The sequence below is a fragment of the Dipodomys spectabilis genome, unplaced genomic scaffold (assembly GCF_019054845.1).
Source record: "Dipodomys spectabilis isolate Male_0828 unplaced genomic scaffold, ASM1905484v1 ptg000210l, whole genome shotgun sequence".
NCBI classification, from domain to species: Eukaryota; Metazoa; Chordata; class Mammalia; order Rodentia; family Heteromyidae; genus Dipodomys; species Dipodomys spectabilis.
In genome coordinates this window covers 4,044,179-4,059,618 of record NW_024870887.1, presented here as the reverse complement: position 1 = coordinate 4,059,618, position 15,440 = coordinate 4,044,179, and the positions used below count along the sequence as shown (strand labels likewise).

Sequence of the window (15,440 nt, the reverse complement as noted above, 5' to 3'; positions counted from 1 at the left end):
AACCACTATAAAATGACCAACTTAGTACATTTAGGGCTGTGCAACCACCACTTCTATCCAGTTCTAGATCACTGTCCTCATTCCAAACTCAAACTTCTTCCCCTTTAAGCAGTTTCTTCCTCTGTCCTCCTCCTCATGGGCTCTGAACGTTACAATCTGCCTTCTGTCTCCATAGATTTAACTATTCTGGATGTCATATAAATGGAATATGTAATACATGACATTTTATATCTGGCTTCTTTAACCTAGCATAATGTTTTCAAGATTTATCCACCTTGCAGCATGTGGCAGTATTTCTTTTTATGGCCAAATTATACCCATTGTATAAATATACTATAATTTGTTTATTTATCAATGAATGTTTTGGTGGATACTTGGGCTGTTTCTATTGTCTTGGCAATTGTAAAGTGGAAGACAATTAACGTGTATACTTGTGTACCTTTGAATAACTTTTTTTAACTGTTTTGAAGGCTCATTTTTAAAGATCTACATTAAAGAGAGTAATCTTCCTTATCCTTTATATTCCTTTCTACCCCACTGACTCCTTTGAGAGGTAGCAGTTCTCAAATACATAACCTTCATCCCCTGAATGTTGTGTCTTTCTAACTCAGATGTGCAGAGTGAGGAGAATCAGCCTTCTCTAGTGGGTGTCTATATTCTAGCTTCTAAACAACAGCATAGTCATCCTGTTTTTAGCAAGTTATACCACAGCAACACAGCTTTTGTAAACAGCCTAGTCAATGATGATTTACTCATCACTCAATCATTTTCTTTCAATTCCCTATCTTCAGTCAGAAAGGAAATTAGGGCTTAATGAAGTCCATACAACTCATACTTTGGCATACTTCTATTTTCAAGTGTGTACAGAAAGCCTGTGTAACATTCAGTAAACCTATTTGTATCTACCCTACTGAAATAATCTGAAAATACGTGAAATTGACTATCAGAGTTTAAATTTTTCATCCTTTTTGTTATTTTAAAGTGATAGAATATAGAGAAATATAGACATATGGATAGCTAAACTGGGTATACACACTAGAGAAAAGCAAAACCTAAGAAATGTATAAGAAGGATTCCTCTCCTCTGAAGTTTTACCCAGAATTTCTCTGAAATATCATTTCTCCTTGCATACAGCACTTTTCACTCCACAGGAGTCTTTAACCCATGAGTAAGCTGTACAATTAGCACTTTATCTGCTGATGAACTGTAGCTGTATTTCTAATTTGTGACTAACATGCTATAATTCTGGCATGGCTATTTGGTCAAAAACATCTCATAAAACGTAAGATTTAAAGTAAGGAACTCTTAAGTTGCTAAGGTTGAGTTCTTTTAAATTTTGTTAGTATAAATTCTACAAAGGAGTTTCATCGCAGTATTTACAACTTGCACATAATGTACTTTTATAAACACCCCATCTATGTTACTGTTCCTAATTACTCTCCTTTCTCCCCTCTTTTTGTCAGCGGTGGGGCTTGAACTCTGGGCATGGGTGCTATCCCTCAGCTCTTCAGCTCAAGGCAAGCACTCTACAGCTTGAGCCACAGCACCACTTCTGGTTTTCTAGTGGTTTATTGGAGATAAGAGTCTCACAGACTTTCCTGCCCAGGCTGGCTTTGAACTGTGATCCTCAGGTCTCAGCCTCCTGAGTAGCTAGGATTACAGGCACGAGCCACCGGTGCCCGGCTTCTCCCCTCTTTCTTTTTAATAGTTTTTGGTGGATTTTATTGTGCTATTGTCATATATTAAAAACTCTATTATGAACCTCCATCATCCTCTCCTTTCTCCCCAAAAAATTCCATTTTTATAATCATGTTATATTAATTTTTAACTAGAATCTGCATATAATGAAAACATGCAACATTTATTTTTCAGAGCTTGGCTTATTTTACAGGATGTGATCATCTCCAATTCTATCTCATTTTCCCTCAAATGACATAATTTCATTATTCATGGCTGAGTACTACTTCATTGTACATATGTACTACTTTCTTTATCCAACCACTAGTTTAAGGTTAAATTCTTGATAGATGTAAAATATCAATATAATCAATCAGTGATTGCTTTAGGAAATATGGGGCTACAAGAAAACAGATGAAAATTTTTAGACTTGATCTACCCCATACTTGATTAGGTCTATGGAGTTTCATATAGCACTAAAGATGACTCAGGAACTGGAAGAAAAATGATATAATTTCGTGTCTGGGAAACCCTAGACATAGAGTTACTATCGGAAGCTAGGTACCTAATATGGCAATCTTGAGAAGAAGGGTGTTTCCTGGAGCTAAAGGCATGAACGGAGAGATTGGAGAATCTCTGTTGGAAGCTTCATAGAAGTTATTCTTATAGCCATTAAAGCCAAGATTAGATGTCCCCTTGGGTCTCATCCAGTTCTTAAGATTTTGAGATTGGTTTTGTTTTAGGTCTGTGAATTTGAGGCAATGAGAGAAAGACAAAATAGAAATATTTTGGAACCGATAATGGGAAATTAATCATGAAACTGTAGAGTAGATATGAGAGGAAAAGAAGACAGGTTGCTTAGCTATGTTTTGAGACATGTTCCAGGTAGGAGATTGATTGAAGCAAAGGTACTTTTAATTCAGATCTATGTAGCGTGGTTTATGTTAGCACCTGAATAATTTGGAAAGTTCTACACATCTACTGTGCTCTGATTTATCATCTAATATTTGCTCCACAGTAGAGTTTATCTACACAATAAAGGATAAGAAAACTTCAGGTAAAACACATTACAAACCTAGTACTACCCTCAGACAACCAGACCTAATAATGGTGATTGTAGCATTAACTTTGTACCTTAAAAGTTACTGTTAAGGTAATTACATCTTTAGCTAGAATTTAAATCACCATCATGATTAAGTAACAGTATTTTATATATTCCTTTTTAATAAAACCGCTAATGACAAGTTAAAAAGTTAATATGAAGGGTTTTGTTATATGACAACAAATATAACAGTCTCCTTAAGAAGCTGTTCATTACAGTCCACAAGCTCTTGAAAAGTTATACAAGATCTGGAATCACAGAGATCAAATGTCATCAAGCCTAGCTTTAGTTTTGATTATGTTTTCATGTATTCTTTTTGAAAATTATTAACCACTTTTAATATATGTGATAACTTCTTCAGAAGAATATGTATTTCATATGGCATTGTAGAAGCTATCTTGAAGTTTTCTTTTTACCTTAGATGTATGTTGAAGGATAGAATTACTAGAGAATGTCAGATTTTATTCTAAGCCTAAAAAACAACCTTCAATCATTCTGAAAAATAGAAATTTATTATAATGCCAACTGAAGTTACCATCCTTAGCATGGAGTCAAGTTCTGGAACCTGAAAGCCAAATTGAGGCCCTTTCTCACTGTCAGAAGAGCCTGTGGTGGTCAAAGTAAAGATATACCTCATCACCCTTAGCTAGAAGAAGTGCTCTTGCTCCCCATTCACCCCATGCTTTTCTGCCTTTTATGAGTCTTGCCACATTGTCAAGTCCAGTAGCCACCAGCCTTGTTTGGATATCTAGATTTAAGTATAATTCCGATAAAATTTAACATTTTAGTTCCTCAGGCACACAGGCTACATTTCATTTTCCAACAGGGGAGACACAGATCATGCCATCATTACAAAAAGTTCTGTTCGATGGTTCTGTTCCAGTGTTGTCAGAACAGCCTGAGATTTGCCGAGGCCCATTTTGGCTCTGTGAATTGGCTTGGCTTAAGTTCTTGTCCATAGATGATCTTTACCTTGCTTCTTTCAGCTGGAATTTTCTTATTTTGTAAACTCTTAAGAATTTTTCTCCCAGAATTACCACTCTGCTGCAGCTAGAGGATCATGAGAGAGACTTCAAGAGAGTTGTTAGAGTTAAAATCTAGTTAGGACCTTTCTACAGCTCTACCATTAACACTCCAAGTGTTTGTAGCCATATCCCTTCTAGAACAAAATGTGTCTAAGGAAAATGGACAAAAGAGAAACTAAGATTAGATGATCAGATCCTAATGGAACACCTTCAATATGGCAAGCCTCAGGAAGGATCAATATATTTCAGGCTAGAGTTTCCATTAAACTTTTAAGAAGCCTAAACTAGAAATATGGAATTTAAAACAATGTAAGATAGCATTAATTATGATGTTGATTAGGGATGTTGTAGAATACTAGAAATGAAATGATTAATAAGAGCCAAAATAGGGAAGGTAGACTTAACATGATGCTTGAAAAACAGGTGCAATTTGAGTGCTCACATTTATTCTGACACAGTCAAGTGGCATTGTCAAGCTATTAGTACATTTCTTCTGACCACCTGAAAATTAGAGAAACCTAATTATATTTGCTATATAAGAGCTCTGGAAACTAGAAGCAAGGAGAAGTTGACCCACTTCAAATTAAGACTGGATTTAGCAAATACAAGCCAATGAAATCTCTTGTTGTCCATGTCTTGAGTTCAGTCTGGGAGCTACTAGGCCCTTCACCCCAGCAATTTCTGCAGGCAACATTTCTTTATCCCACACTTAATTTACCAACACACACCATCTACTTATGTGCTTTTAACAAACACTGCCCCACCTCTTAACCCTGCAAGATAGTGGTCCTGAACCTGAACCACTCATTGCAGTCACCTAGAGAATATGCCAGGTCCCACTTACACAGAACCTGATTTAATTGGTCTGGAATATAACCAAAGCATCAGGATTTTTATAAGCTTCATAGGACATGTTAGTGTATAGCCAGTTTGAAGAACCAGAGAGAACTGACACCAGTCCCACCCTACAGCCTGCATCAGATGGAACAATTTGAGGCAAAATGCAAAGAATTTTAATTAGTTTGATAATGGCAGAACTGAAATTAGATTCCAAGTTTCCAGAGTACCATATGCACCATTTGCCTCAGGGCCAAGATGCTTACATTTGAAGATTTCTTATCTATTTGATGGCCAAAGTATGACCTGGAAAACAGAAGCTTCTAGATATTCCTTTTTAATAGTCTTGAATCCATTAATACTTTATAAGGAGCCCCATTTGTGTTTTTCACTGTGTTTTGCAAGATACTGTCACTTAGTTCTCAATAGCAGGATAAAAAAAAAAAATCTTTGCTTACATGCTTTCACTTCTGGGTATCAATTTCCAATAACTGAGAAGGAAGCTGAAATTTTGTTCAAGAAAGCAAACAGGATTGGGAGATGGACACTTCTCTCAACTTTTTTAGTTTGCTTCTTTTTTAGACAGGGTCATACTGTATACTCTAGATTGGCCTTAAACTTGCAGTCCTTCGGTCCTCCTTAGTGCTGGGTGTGTCACTATGTGATCCTCAACTTTCTTTAAAGTCAGTCCAGAGGGGACTTGTAGTTCAGTGGTACTGTACTTGCCTAGCATATCCAAAGCCCTAGTTTCAGCCCCAGAATTAAAAGAAGAAGGGAAAAAAAAGGTTAAGTCTAGAAATATAAATTAATGAACACATCCAAGATTTTAGGGGTAAGAAATTGGTGAAGATAGCATTCTTTCATATAGCATTGTATGTATCTGCACAACTGGTAAGACAGAAGGCGAAAGGACTATCTAAAAACAAGACATGAGTCTCCATTTCTTCTTGTCTACATTAATTTGAGTCAGAGCCACTGAACACTTCAGGGTGGTTGCCAAGGCCCAGATATGCTCTCAGTTGTTGACATTCTCATAAGAGTAACAGGATAAATGAATTCACTGAGCAGTATTAGACCAGGCTAAATGATTACATTTACAGTATTAGTTATACCAAATCATTAATGAAGATGTTGCATTAGAATAATAAGAGGAATCCAATCCCCAAAATACCTAAGCATGTGTTTCAACTTTTTTGTGCAAAAATAGGGAGCCCAAAAGAAACTAGAATTTAATAGAGTGAGAGATGTAGTTCAATAGAACACTTGTCTAGTATGCATCAGGCCCACAAAAAGTAAAAAAAAAAAAAAAAAAAGATTGAATCCAAGCAGCCCTGCCTCTTTCCCTGAGAGTTACAGCCAATTACAGCCTCAGTGTCCTGTGGAAAAGGAGAAAGATAGCACTGAAGCCTTACTTAATCCTTTACACTTTTTTGTTGTTGTTGATTGTCAGTTCTAGGGCTTGAACTCAGGGCCATCATTCTACCACTTGAGCCACAGCTCTGCTTCCAGTTTTTTGAGTGGTTAATTATATATAAGAGTCTCTTGGGAACTTTTTAGCCTTGGCTGGCTTTGAACCACGATCCTCAGATCTCCGTCTCCTGAGTAGCTGGGATTACAGGCATGAGCCACCAATGTGCATTCATGGAATTTATTTTATTGTTAGAGAAAACTTGCTGGAACTTTCCTGTTACAGATGCAAGTTACATGACTTCCCTAAAATCATACTTTCTGTTTTTAGTCTTTTTAGTGTTTCTTTTATTTTTTCTAGTATACCACTATGACCTAAATGCAATGTTAATGGAGCTAGAGTTGACATCTCTTAATCCTTAGCAGTATGATTAATTTTCCATTATCCCTTTAGGTACTAGATTTTTACTTTTAACAAGGTTAACGACAGCAAAAGCAAACTTTATTCTTCCACTTGTCACATACAGTTTAGAAGGCCAGAAAGACACATTTTTGGAAATCCCAATTAGAATAAGGCTGGAACTATAACCATCACTAGGGGCTACAGCCAATCTAGTAATTCCCTGATCAAAATAGCCATGGCAGACTCTGGAATACAACTGCAGCAGGCCTCCAAAATGCAATTCCTCAAGTATAAAATCCCTTCCTAATTACACCTCTGATGCTACTTAGTCTTATGGTTGTTTGTTTCTTATTATCCCTTGAAATTAACATTTTCTCTGCCACAACAATTCTTCCTAATCCTTACTCTTTCTAATCTGTATATTATTACCTCCATTTATCAGGGCTGCACTTGATGTTCACCTTTAACAGACTTTGCATGCATAATATTACAATAGAAGGAAGAGAAATTTCATTGTTCTGATTTCTATCAGACCCTACAAGTCTAGGAATGGCCTTTTCTTAATCTCTACAATATGTGTATGTTTTCTCAAATGTGTAATGCTTTGGTTGCTTTTGGAAAAGAATTAAATGTTATAAAAGATAAGAGGGTTGAGGATATAACTCAGTGGTAGTGTTTGCCTAGAATGCACAAGACCTTGGATTTAATTACCAGTAATAGAGGGAGGAAAATGGAAGAAGCCCTGTGAGGTGCACACCTATAATCCCAGCACTCAAGAGGGTTGGGCAGGAGGATAGGGACCTCAAGGACTGCCTAGGCTACATAGTGAAACCTTTTTTCAAAAGAAAAGATACAGAGGGAGCAAAGAACTGCTTCTAGTTGGATAATTGGCCTGCAAAATTGGATACTCTTGTACTTACCTGCCAAATAATTAGCCCACCTCCTTTAAGGAAAACCTTTGGTCCATGAGCCCCTTCCAAGAGGAACTACTCTCCATGACAACACTTCCTGTTGAATGTTCTTTATTTTTAATTCTGCTAGTAAGAAATTATTGCTCTTGTTTATGATGAAGTATGAATACATATTCTTCCTAAATACTGAACAACTAGTGAACAACTAATTCTACCTCAATAGAAATTATTAAAGAAATAGATCAAAAGGAGAATGAAACTATGGCTTTGTGGCCATCATTAATTGCTTCACATTTTCAGCAGGATATAAGTAAAACATTAATACAGTATATAACAATTCTTTGGGTTGAAATCAAGCCTAACATCTTACATTAAGAAGATTAATTAGTTAATGTTTATAAAGTACTGGGCAGATGTGCCCTTTTAAAATGCTAACTATTCTAAAAACCAAGTTGTAGCATTTTTCTAAGTGTAAAAGATCTAATATTCATCATTTCTTTGGTACAGGTTGGCAAAGATTCTTTTGGCAATGATTATATAGAAAACTTAAAACAGAATGGTATTTCTACAGGTAAAACTTCATATTTTTAAAGTTAATGTTTATACTTTCTTCTGTGATCCATCTTCTTACAAGAGAAATTTAACACAGAACAGAATTATTAGGTCCTACCTAACACCCAGCGAAATTTTATACATAGCTTTGCCTGATCTTGCTTGAATGTCCTCTGGTAATCCTTTCACCCACATTCTTCCTGATGGGAAGGTTACAAACCTTCAAGTCATGTATATGTGATGAATGATAACATACCTGCATTTCCAAAAGATAATTTAAGAAAAGTCATTGAATATTATAGCCCCAAGACTGGATTATTATCACAGAAGAGAACATTGAGGGTCACAAGAGTTCTGTGATTTTTCTGAGCACATATAGCTAGTTAGTCAGGAATAGAAGGCAGATCTTTTGACTCTAGTCTGAGCACTTTGGTGTTGTCCAAGGCTGCCTGATTAGCATTGCTATTTACAAAGGGAACCATGGTTCTTGATGAGATGGAAGTTTGAGAAATCAGTTTATTTTGTATGCTTAACCTTTTGTTTTTATATGTCAAGTCTGTCATTTCTTTTGATAGAAAATATAAATAAGTTGGTATCAAAACGTGCTTATGTAGACAACTACAAATAATTTGGAGCAACTGCAAGTTAGGGTGGTTTGATGAGTTGTTACTAATGCAGAGAAAAGGTGCCACTAAATGTAAAGATGCCAGTTTTCCTCATTGTATAGGTGATAGGTATAAATTAGCACTAATTCCTTATTTTTTAACTTTTTCCAGATGGTTAAAGGTTAAAAAGTTTTTCCAAGAATTAATATCACATTGAAATTGTTAAAATAAGTTATCCTTGCCAGGCTGTATGTACATGATTTTAATTTTTTTCTTGTAGAATTTACATATCAGACTAAAGATGCTGCTACAGGAGCTGCTTCTATAATTGTCAATAATGAAGGTATGTGTTTCACATATTGGAGTGCCATTTCCTGAAACAGATTGTTTCCAAAACTAGTTTTTACCCTATTCCTACCAACCTCCTCGCCAGACCCTAAAGTGTGACTTTTCCAACCCCAATACGAATGTTTCCAATAACTTATACTACCTATGTTGATTATTAAATATAAAATTGTCCATCTGACATATAGGAAGCAGCATAGTTGCCTACAAAAATATTTATATCCCGTAATAACCCCTTTACCTTCATGTCAACTCAGAATTGCGATTTTTCTCTAAAAGTAGTCAAATATGTATGTCATTTCCATTACACTAAGTAAAGACATGTAAATAACTGCAAAACAAGGTTTGATGAATCTTATTCATAGAGCATTTATTAAGCAAATGCAGCAACTAATTGCATTTAACTTATTTTCAGTATCAATTTTGTCTGTTCTTTAAACAAAAAGTACACACGCGCATGCAAACACACGCACACACTCTGCCGGAGGCCTTGTCTCAATGGGTAGAACATCTGCCCAGCAAACTTGAGGCCCTGAGTTCAGACTCCAGTACCACCACAAAAAAAAGTGAAGTTTTTGTTGTAATAATAGAAAATCTGTGTAACTTTAAGTCATGTCATAAGTAATGAGTAATGTCAACAGCAGCTCATTTCTTGTCTTAAACTTCATATTTTACTCTAAGGGTTTTCTCCCTTACCAGTGAAACAAAATCTACATTTTTCCATGCAAAGGTATTATTTAACATATATCATGTGCCTATTATAGTAGACTTTGCTTAGTTTATAGTATGGTAATGCCCTCAAGAGCAAAATTGTAAAAGTGCTAGGACAAATACAAAAAGATGGGACAGTCAACTCCTTTAAGTGACGGGGAGAATACACACAGAATGCCATTTTGACAAGTTAAACCAGCGGCATGAGCAAACCAGCCACATGACTTGGTCCACAGACAGCTATAGCTATAGTCTTGGGCACATTGCTCAGCAGCCAAGGTCAGTCTAGGAATGCAGATTTAGTCTGTAGTGACTCCAGCCGAGAGAATGAGGTCACTGATGGAGAAAAGAAATAGAGATGCTGTCTTTCAGCAAGTGGATACTTTGAATTTTTCCAGGACTGAGGTTGAGTTTATGCTGAACCATCCCTACTCTATTAAGTCCTCCACATGGCCAACAAACACATCTGTGGTAAGATGATAGGCTAGAATTTGTTCCATGTTGAGAGGTAATTTTAGGTCATGTCTATACAAGATCAGCATGAGTAGCCTGGAGCACAAAAAATGCCTGCTGTAACTCATTCCTGCAATGTTACCCTGTAGAAATAAAATTTAGGCCATAGAAGTACAGCTGTGTCTCAAGTAGAAGAACACTAGACTTGAGAACAAAAAGCTAAAGCTTTTTGGCTCATGCCTATAAAAGGAATCCTAGCTACTCAGGAGGCTGAGACCTGAGGATTGAAGTTCAAAGCTGCCCTAGGCAGGAAAGTCCATGAGACTCCTATCTCTAGTAAACCACCAGAAAACTGGAAGCGGCACTGTGGCTCAAAGTAGTAGAGTACTAGCCTTGAACAGAAAAAGCTTAGGGACAATGCCTAGCCCCTGAGATGAAGCCCCAGGACCCACACAAAATGTAAAAGGAAAAGAAAATCAAGCCACATGTGGGATTTTAAATTGTCCAGTACTCATATTCTAAAAGTAAAAAGAAACAAGTAAATCTAATTTTGACAATGTATTTATTTAACTTAGTATATCTAAGAGTCTAACATTTCAACATGTAATTAACTTTTGTTTTAAAATTAGCATTTTAGATGTTGCTGAAAAATTAATAAGCTATTTTATTACCTTTTTTCATACTATCTTTGAAATCCACTGTGTATTTTATACTTGAAGCAAATCTCCATTCAGAGTAGCTGTATTTCAAGTGTTTGATAATTACCTTGCTATTGTGACTACCATGTTGGACAACGTAGAGCTTAAGAGGTCACCAAGGGCTGGGAAGGTGGCTCAGTGGTAGAGTGCTTGCCTGGAATGCATGAGGCCCTGGGTTCAATTCCCCAGCACCACATAAGTAGAAATGGCCGGAAGTGATGCTGTGGCTCAAGTGATAGAGCACTAGCCTTGAGATGAAGAGTTGAGAAACAGTGCCCAGGCCCAGAGTTCAGGCCTCAGGACCAACCAAAAAAAAAAAGAGGTCACCTGACAGATAAGATACATTACCACCTTAGACTCTATATCTAAGGGCTAGAGTGGGTCCAAGTATACCAAGAATATCAGATTCCTTAGTCCTGTGTTTTCTGTTTGGTCTGATACATTATAAGCAAGTATCCGTCTCTCTTCCTTACCTAGTATATTTTCTGTCAGATCTCCTAAATATAATGTTTCAATGAACAGAATAACATAATAGAGTACCTTGGACACTAACATGAATTGTTTGTATACTATAGAGTATTAATTTTTAGTATTATACAGGTTTATTCCTGTTTGTACTCATATCTGTATCTCTCATTTAGAATTCAAGGTCTTTAATATGTACATTGTATTAGCCATTTTCCATAAAATAAATCTTAAAAACAGATTATAATTTACAAAAAAACCATAATTTCTCAATTAATATTTTTATGTACAAAAATAATAAAATTTTTTCCTGAAATAATTAGAATAAACTAGGCATAGTGGTGTATTCCTCTGGCCCTAGCTACTTGGGAAGTAGAGACAGAAGGATGACTTTCACCCAGGAATTCTCAACCAGCCTGGACAAAATAGTGAGACTCTGTCTCCTTTTAAAAAAAAGAAGAAGAAGAAGAAGCTGGGCGCTGGTGTCTCATGCCTGTAATCCTAGGTACGTAGGAGGCTGAGATTTGAGGATCACGGTTCAAAGCCAGCCTGGGCAGGAAATTACGTGAAACTCTTATCTCCAATAAAAACCACCAGAAGACTGGAAGTGGCACTGTAGCTCAAGTGGTAGAGTGCTAGCCTTGAGCTGAAGAGCTGAGGGACAGTGCTCAGGCCCAGAGTTCAAGCACAGCCTGGACAAAATAGTGAGACAAAGGAAGAAAAGGAAGGAAGGAAGGAAGGAAAGGAGGGAGGGAGGAAGGAAGAAGAAGAAAAAGAGGAAGAAGAGATGAGGAGAAAGAAATCAGAATATTTCTAATCTCAGCAATATTGAAAACATAATTCAGGAACTAGATGCCCTAGAAATTTTAAAATTAATACAACACATTTTGTATAATGACTCTGTAAGATGATTGTAACATTGCAGAATAACATCACTTGGCTTTGTCTGGCTATCATATAAATATGTAGCATTTCTTTATAGGCCAGAATATCATCGTCATAGTGGCTGGAGCAAATTTACTTTTGAATACTGACGATCTGAAGGAGGCAGCCAATGTCATTAGCAGAGCCAAAGTAATGATCTGCCAACTAGAAATAACTCCAGCAACTTCTTTGGAAGCCCTGACAATGGCCCACAGCAATGGAGGTAATTTAACATATTTGTCATTTTTTATGTAAAAGCTTTTATCACTATCTTAATTAAAGTTAACCTTTCAAGTTTAGCAATACTGTGTAGTAAAATATTCTTTCTTCCATCTGTGAGATTCACTGTGTTATAGTTCTTGATAATGTTAGAAAAACTTACAAATAGGGTAAAAAATAACACGAGTAGCATATCCAATATCCCTAAATTCTAAATCTGTAATCTAGTTAACAGAAATGATACAGCGCTTAAACAGACTCTGTGAAGCAGGCCATTGTCCAAGGTAACACCCTAGGCAGTGAGTGTTACATCTTGAGAAACAAAGGTTAAACTGTATGTGATATCCAATCACTGCCAGTTAGACTTTAATAAACATCTCTAGGATCAATGATTTGTTCTCTTTCCTTTTTGCAAAACTTACCATCTTTTCAAGAAACAAAAATAATTATATGTAAAAAAATTTTATGTTGTCAATGTCTGTTAAGTAACTCTTATGTTCAGCCTCTGACTTTGGGAATTTTCAAACCAGTAAGGGAAGCAGAACTATATGATAAGACCCATCACCCAACAGTGATCACCACTAATCTTAATTCATCTGTTCTCCCACAGATTCTCCCTTTCTAACTCCCAGAAAATTAACACATGAACACCATTTTTAAAGTCAAGTAGTTTTTTGTTCATTATTTTTTTTTATATTGCCTAGTGGAAAAAGCATCTTAGTTAGAGTCCCTTGCTAGCTTTGTGGTCATAGCACAATTAGGTAGTTCTGAACCTGTAAAATATGATGCCAAGCACATTATAATATGCACCAGTAAATTCTTCTCTCTCCTTAAAGTTTTGATAGATGAGCACAGTGGCACACAACTATAATCTCAGCATTTAGGTGATAGAAGTAGGAAAACCACAAGTTCCAAATCATCCACAGCTACATAGCAAGTTCAAGGTCAGTCTGAGATATATAGTGAGACTATCTCAAAACAACAATTATCTTAACCTAGCACTATTTGGTCAAAACAAAAAGTAGCCAATATAAGAATAGCTTATTGTGGCATTAATAGATATTTTGGCATTAATTCTATAACTTATAAGAAAAAAGAGAAAAAATAGAGAATCACATTGACTTTTCCAGATAAAACTTTCACTGGCAAGATTAAAAACTAGAAAAGAAGAAAAAGAACAGAGTATGTGTATAGTGGGTAGCCCTCCCCCACCTCAGCCCCCCACCCCCGTGGGTAAGTGTGTACTATATAAGTGATTTCTCTCAAATGTATAGTGTTCTGTAGAGCAATAAATGGAAAATAAATCACTGAAGTGATTTTGTGGAGAGTTTTACAGTGTGCATCTTGATTTAACAAATTTTCCTCTTGGCAAAACAACATGCCATGGCAAATTCTCACTGACATTTACTGTATTTTTAATGGACTCAAAGCTGTCAGAAAGAATTCTAAGCCAAAATCTATTTGGTTACATTTTTCTCAAAAGTGTCACACAGATAGAGTCTAATGCTCATGGTAAGCATTTTCTGCACTTCACCCATCTCAGTTGGGTAATGTGAATACAGCATGCCTCTCTACGCTTGCTTCTGCCTTTCTTTGTGTAGATCATCTCATGTAACATCTTTTTTCCTACTGTCCCTAGCTTCTCAGAAAATGCTGTTTCTTCTGTCATAGTCTAGTTACCTGTTACCTACCCAGCTTATGGAGGAGAGGAAAGTACAGCCACCACAGATGAGGAGCTAACCTTTCACAGGTGAGGTCAGAATAATACTGATGTGACAGGCCCCCTGACTTGGCATGTCATTTGGGTAGAATGCAGCAATGCTTCCTCTGTCACCTGCCACTTGAAGAAATTAAGAAGGTTAGGCAAAGATGGATCATAGGCCACACAGCCTCCTTCACATTTTTTGCTAAGAGCAGTGTGTCCGATTCAACATGAGCTTTCCTATATAGTAGTATTTCCTTCTTATCAGAGATCTGTCCCAAGACCCACAGTAAATGACTTAAATTTCCAGTAGCACTGGACTCTGTAATTTAGGATCTGTTCCATCTTAACTAAGTATATACCACACATTGTCACGATAACCTTTGCAATTTGAGCTTTAATAAATTTAGCACAATTTTCTTTTTCCTTTTTGACCACTTTATGGATTTAAGATTCATTTTTACCTTACTAAGTAAACAAAAAATAAGGGCTACTTGAACATAAACACTACAGTACCCAGACAACTGATCTGATAAGTAAGACGGCCACTGAGTGGCTAACACCAGCAGCATATACATAAAGTGGGCAGGCTGGAGAGAATGATGATTCATGTCCCACATGGAATGGAGTGGGATGGCATAAGATCCCATCGGATGACTCAGAATGATGTGCAATTTTAAATTTGTGAACTTTTTACTTCTGGAATTTTCCATTTAATATTTTCAGAACCCGGTTGAATCTGATGAATCTATAAAAAAAACAAAAACATAGATAAGGAGAGATACTATATATTAATATTGGAAGAAGTGATATGTTACATTTTATAAAGTTCTTTCTTGGATCCTTCAAACATCTGTGTCAAAAATAGGATAGGCCAGGTGTCGGTGGCTCACACCTGTAATCCTAGCTACTCAAGAGGCTAAGATCTGAGGATCAAGGTTCAAAGTCAGCTCAGACAAGGAAAGTCCATGAGACTCTTATCTCCAATTAACTACCAGAAGACCAGAAATGGTACTATGACCCAGGTAGTAGAGCACTGGCCTTGAGCTAAAGAGCTCAGGGACAGCACCCAGGCCCAGAGTTCAAGCCCCACAACTCACACGCGTGCACACACACACACACACAAACACAAGATAGATACGCATTGTTCTCTTAGATTGGAAATGAGTGAGGAGACTGAGTCTTAGACAGATTAAGTTAGTGGTTTGGCAAATATCATGACAGGATTTCAGACTCCATGCCAAAGGGCTGTTCCTAGACCCCACTTCAAAACAAAGTGCCACATGCTACTGGTGTCAAGGAATTGAGCCTTCATGAAGAGTATCTAGAGAAAAATAAATGTTAAAAGTTAATGCTATCCATCATGAGTGTTTTGGCTGTTTAAAAAACAGAGAAGCCCCAGAA

General features: G+C 36.6%; 1 protein-coding gene across 1 annotated transcript in view; it reads left to right on the top strand.

The window, feature by feature from the left end:
• Positions 1–15,440, top strand: part of Rbks (ribokinase) — a 66,818-nt gene that overhangs the window by 13,195 nt on the left and 38,183 nt on the right. Inside the window, exons 3-5 of the mRNA XM_042696680.1 lie at positions 7,870–7,933; positions 8,800–8,862; positions 12,174–12,338. Coding sequence (XP_042552614.1) covers positions 7,870–7,933; positions 8,800–8,862; positions 12,174–12,338 — 292 coding nt within the window. The remainder of the gene's footprint in view (positions 1–7,869; positions 7,934–8,799; positions 8,863–12,173; positions 12,339–15,440) is intronic.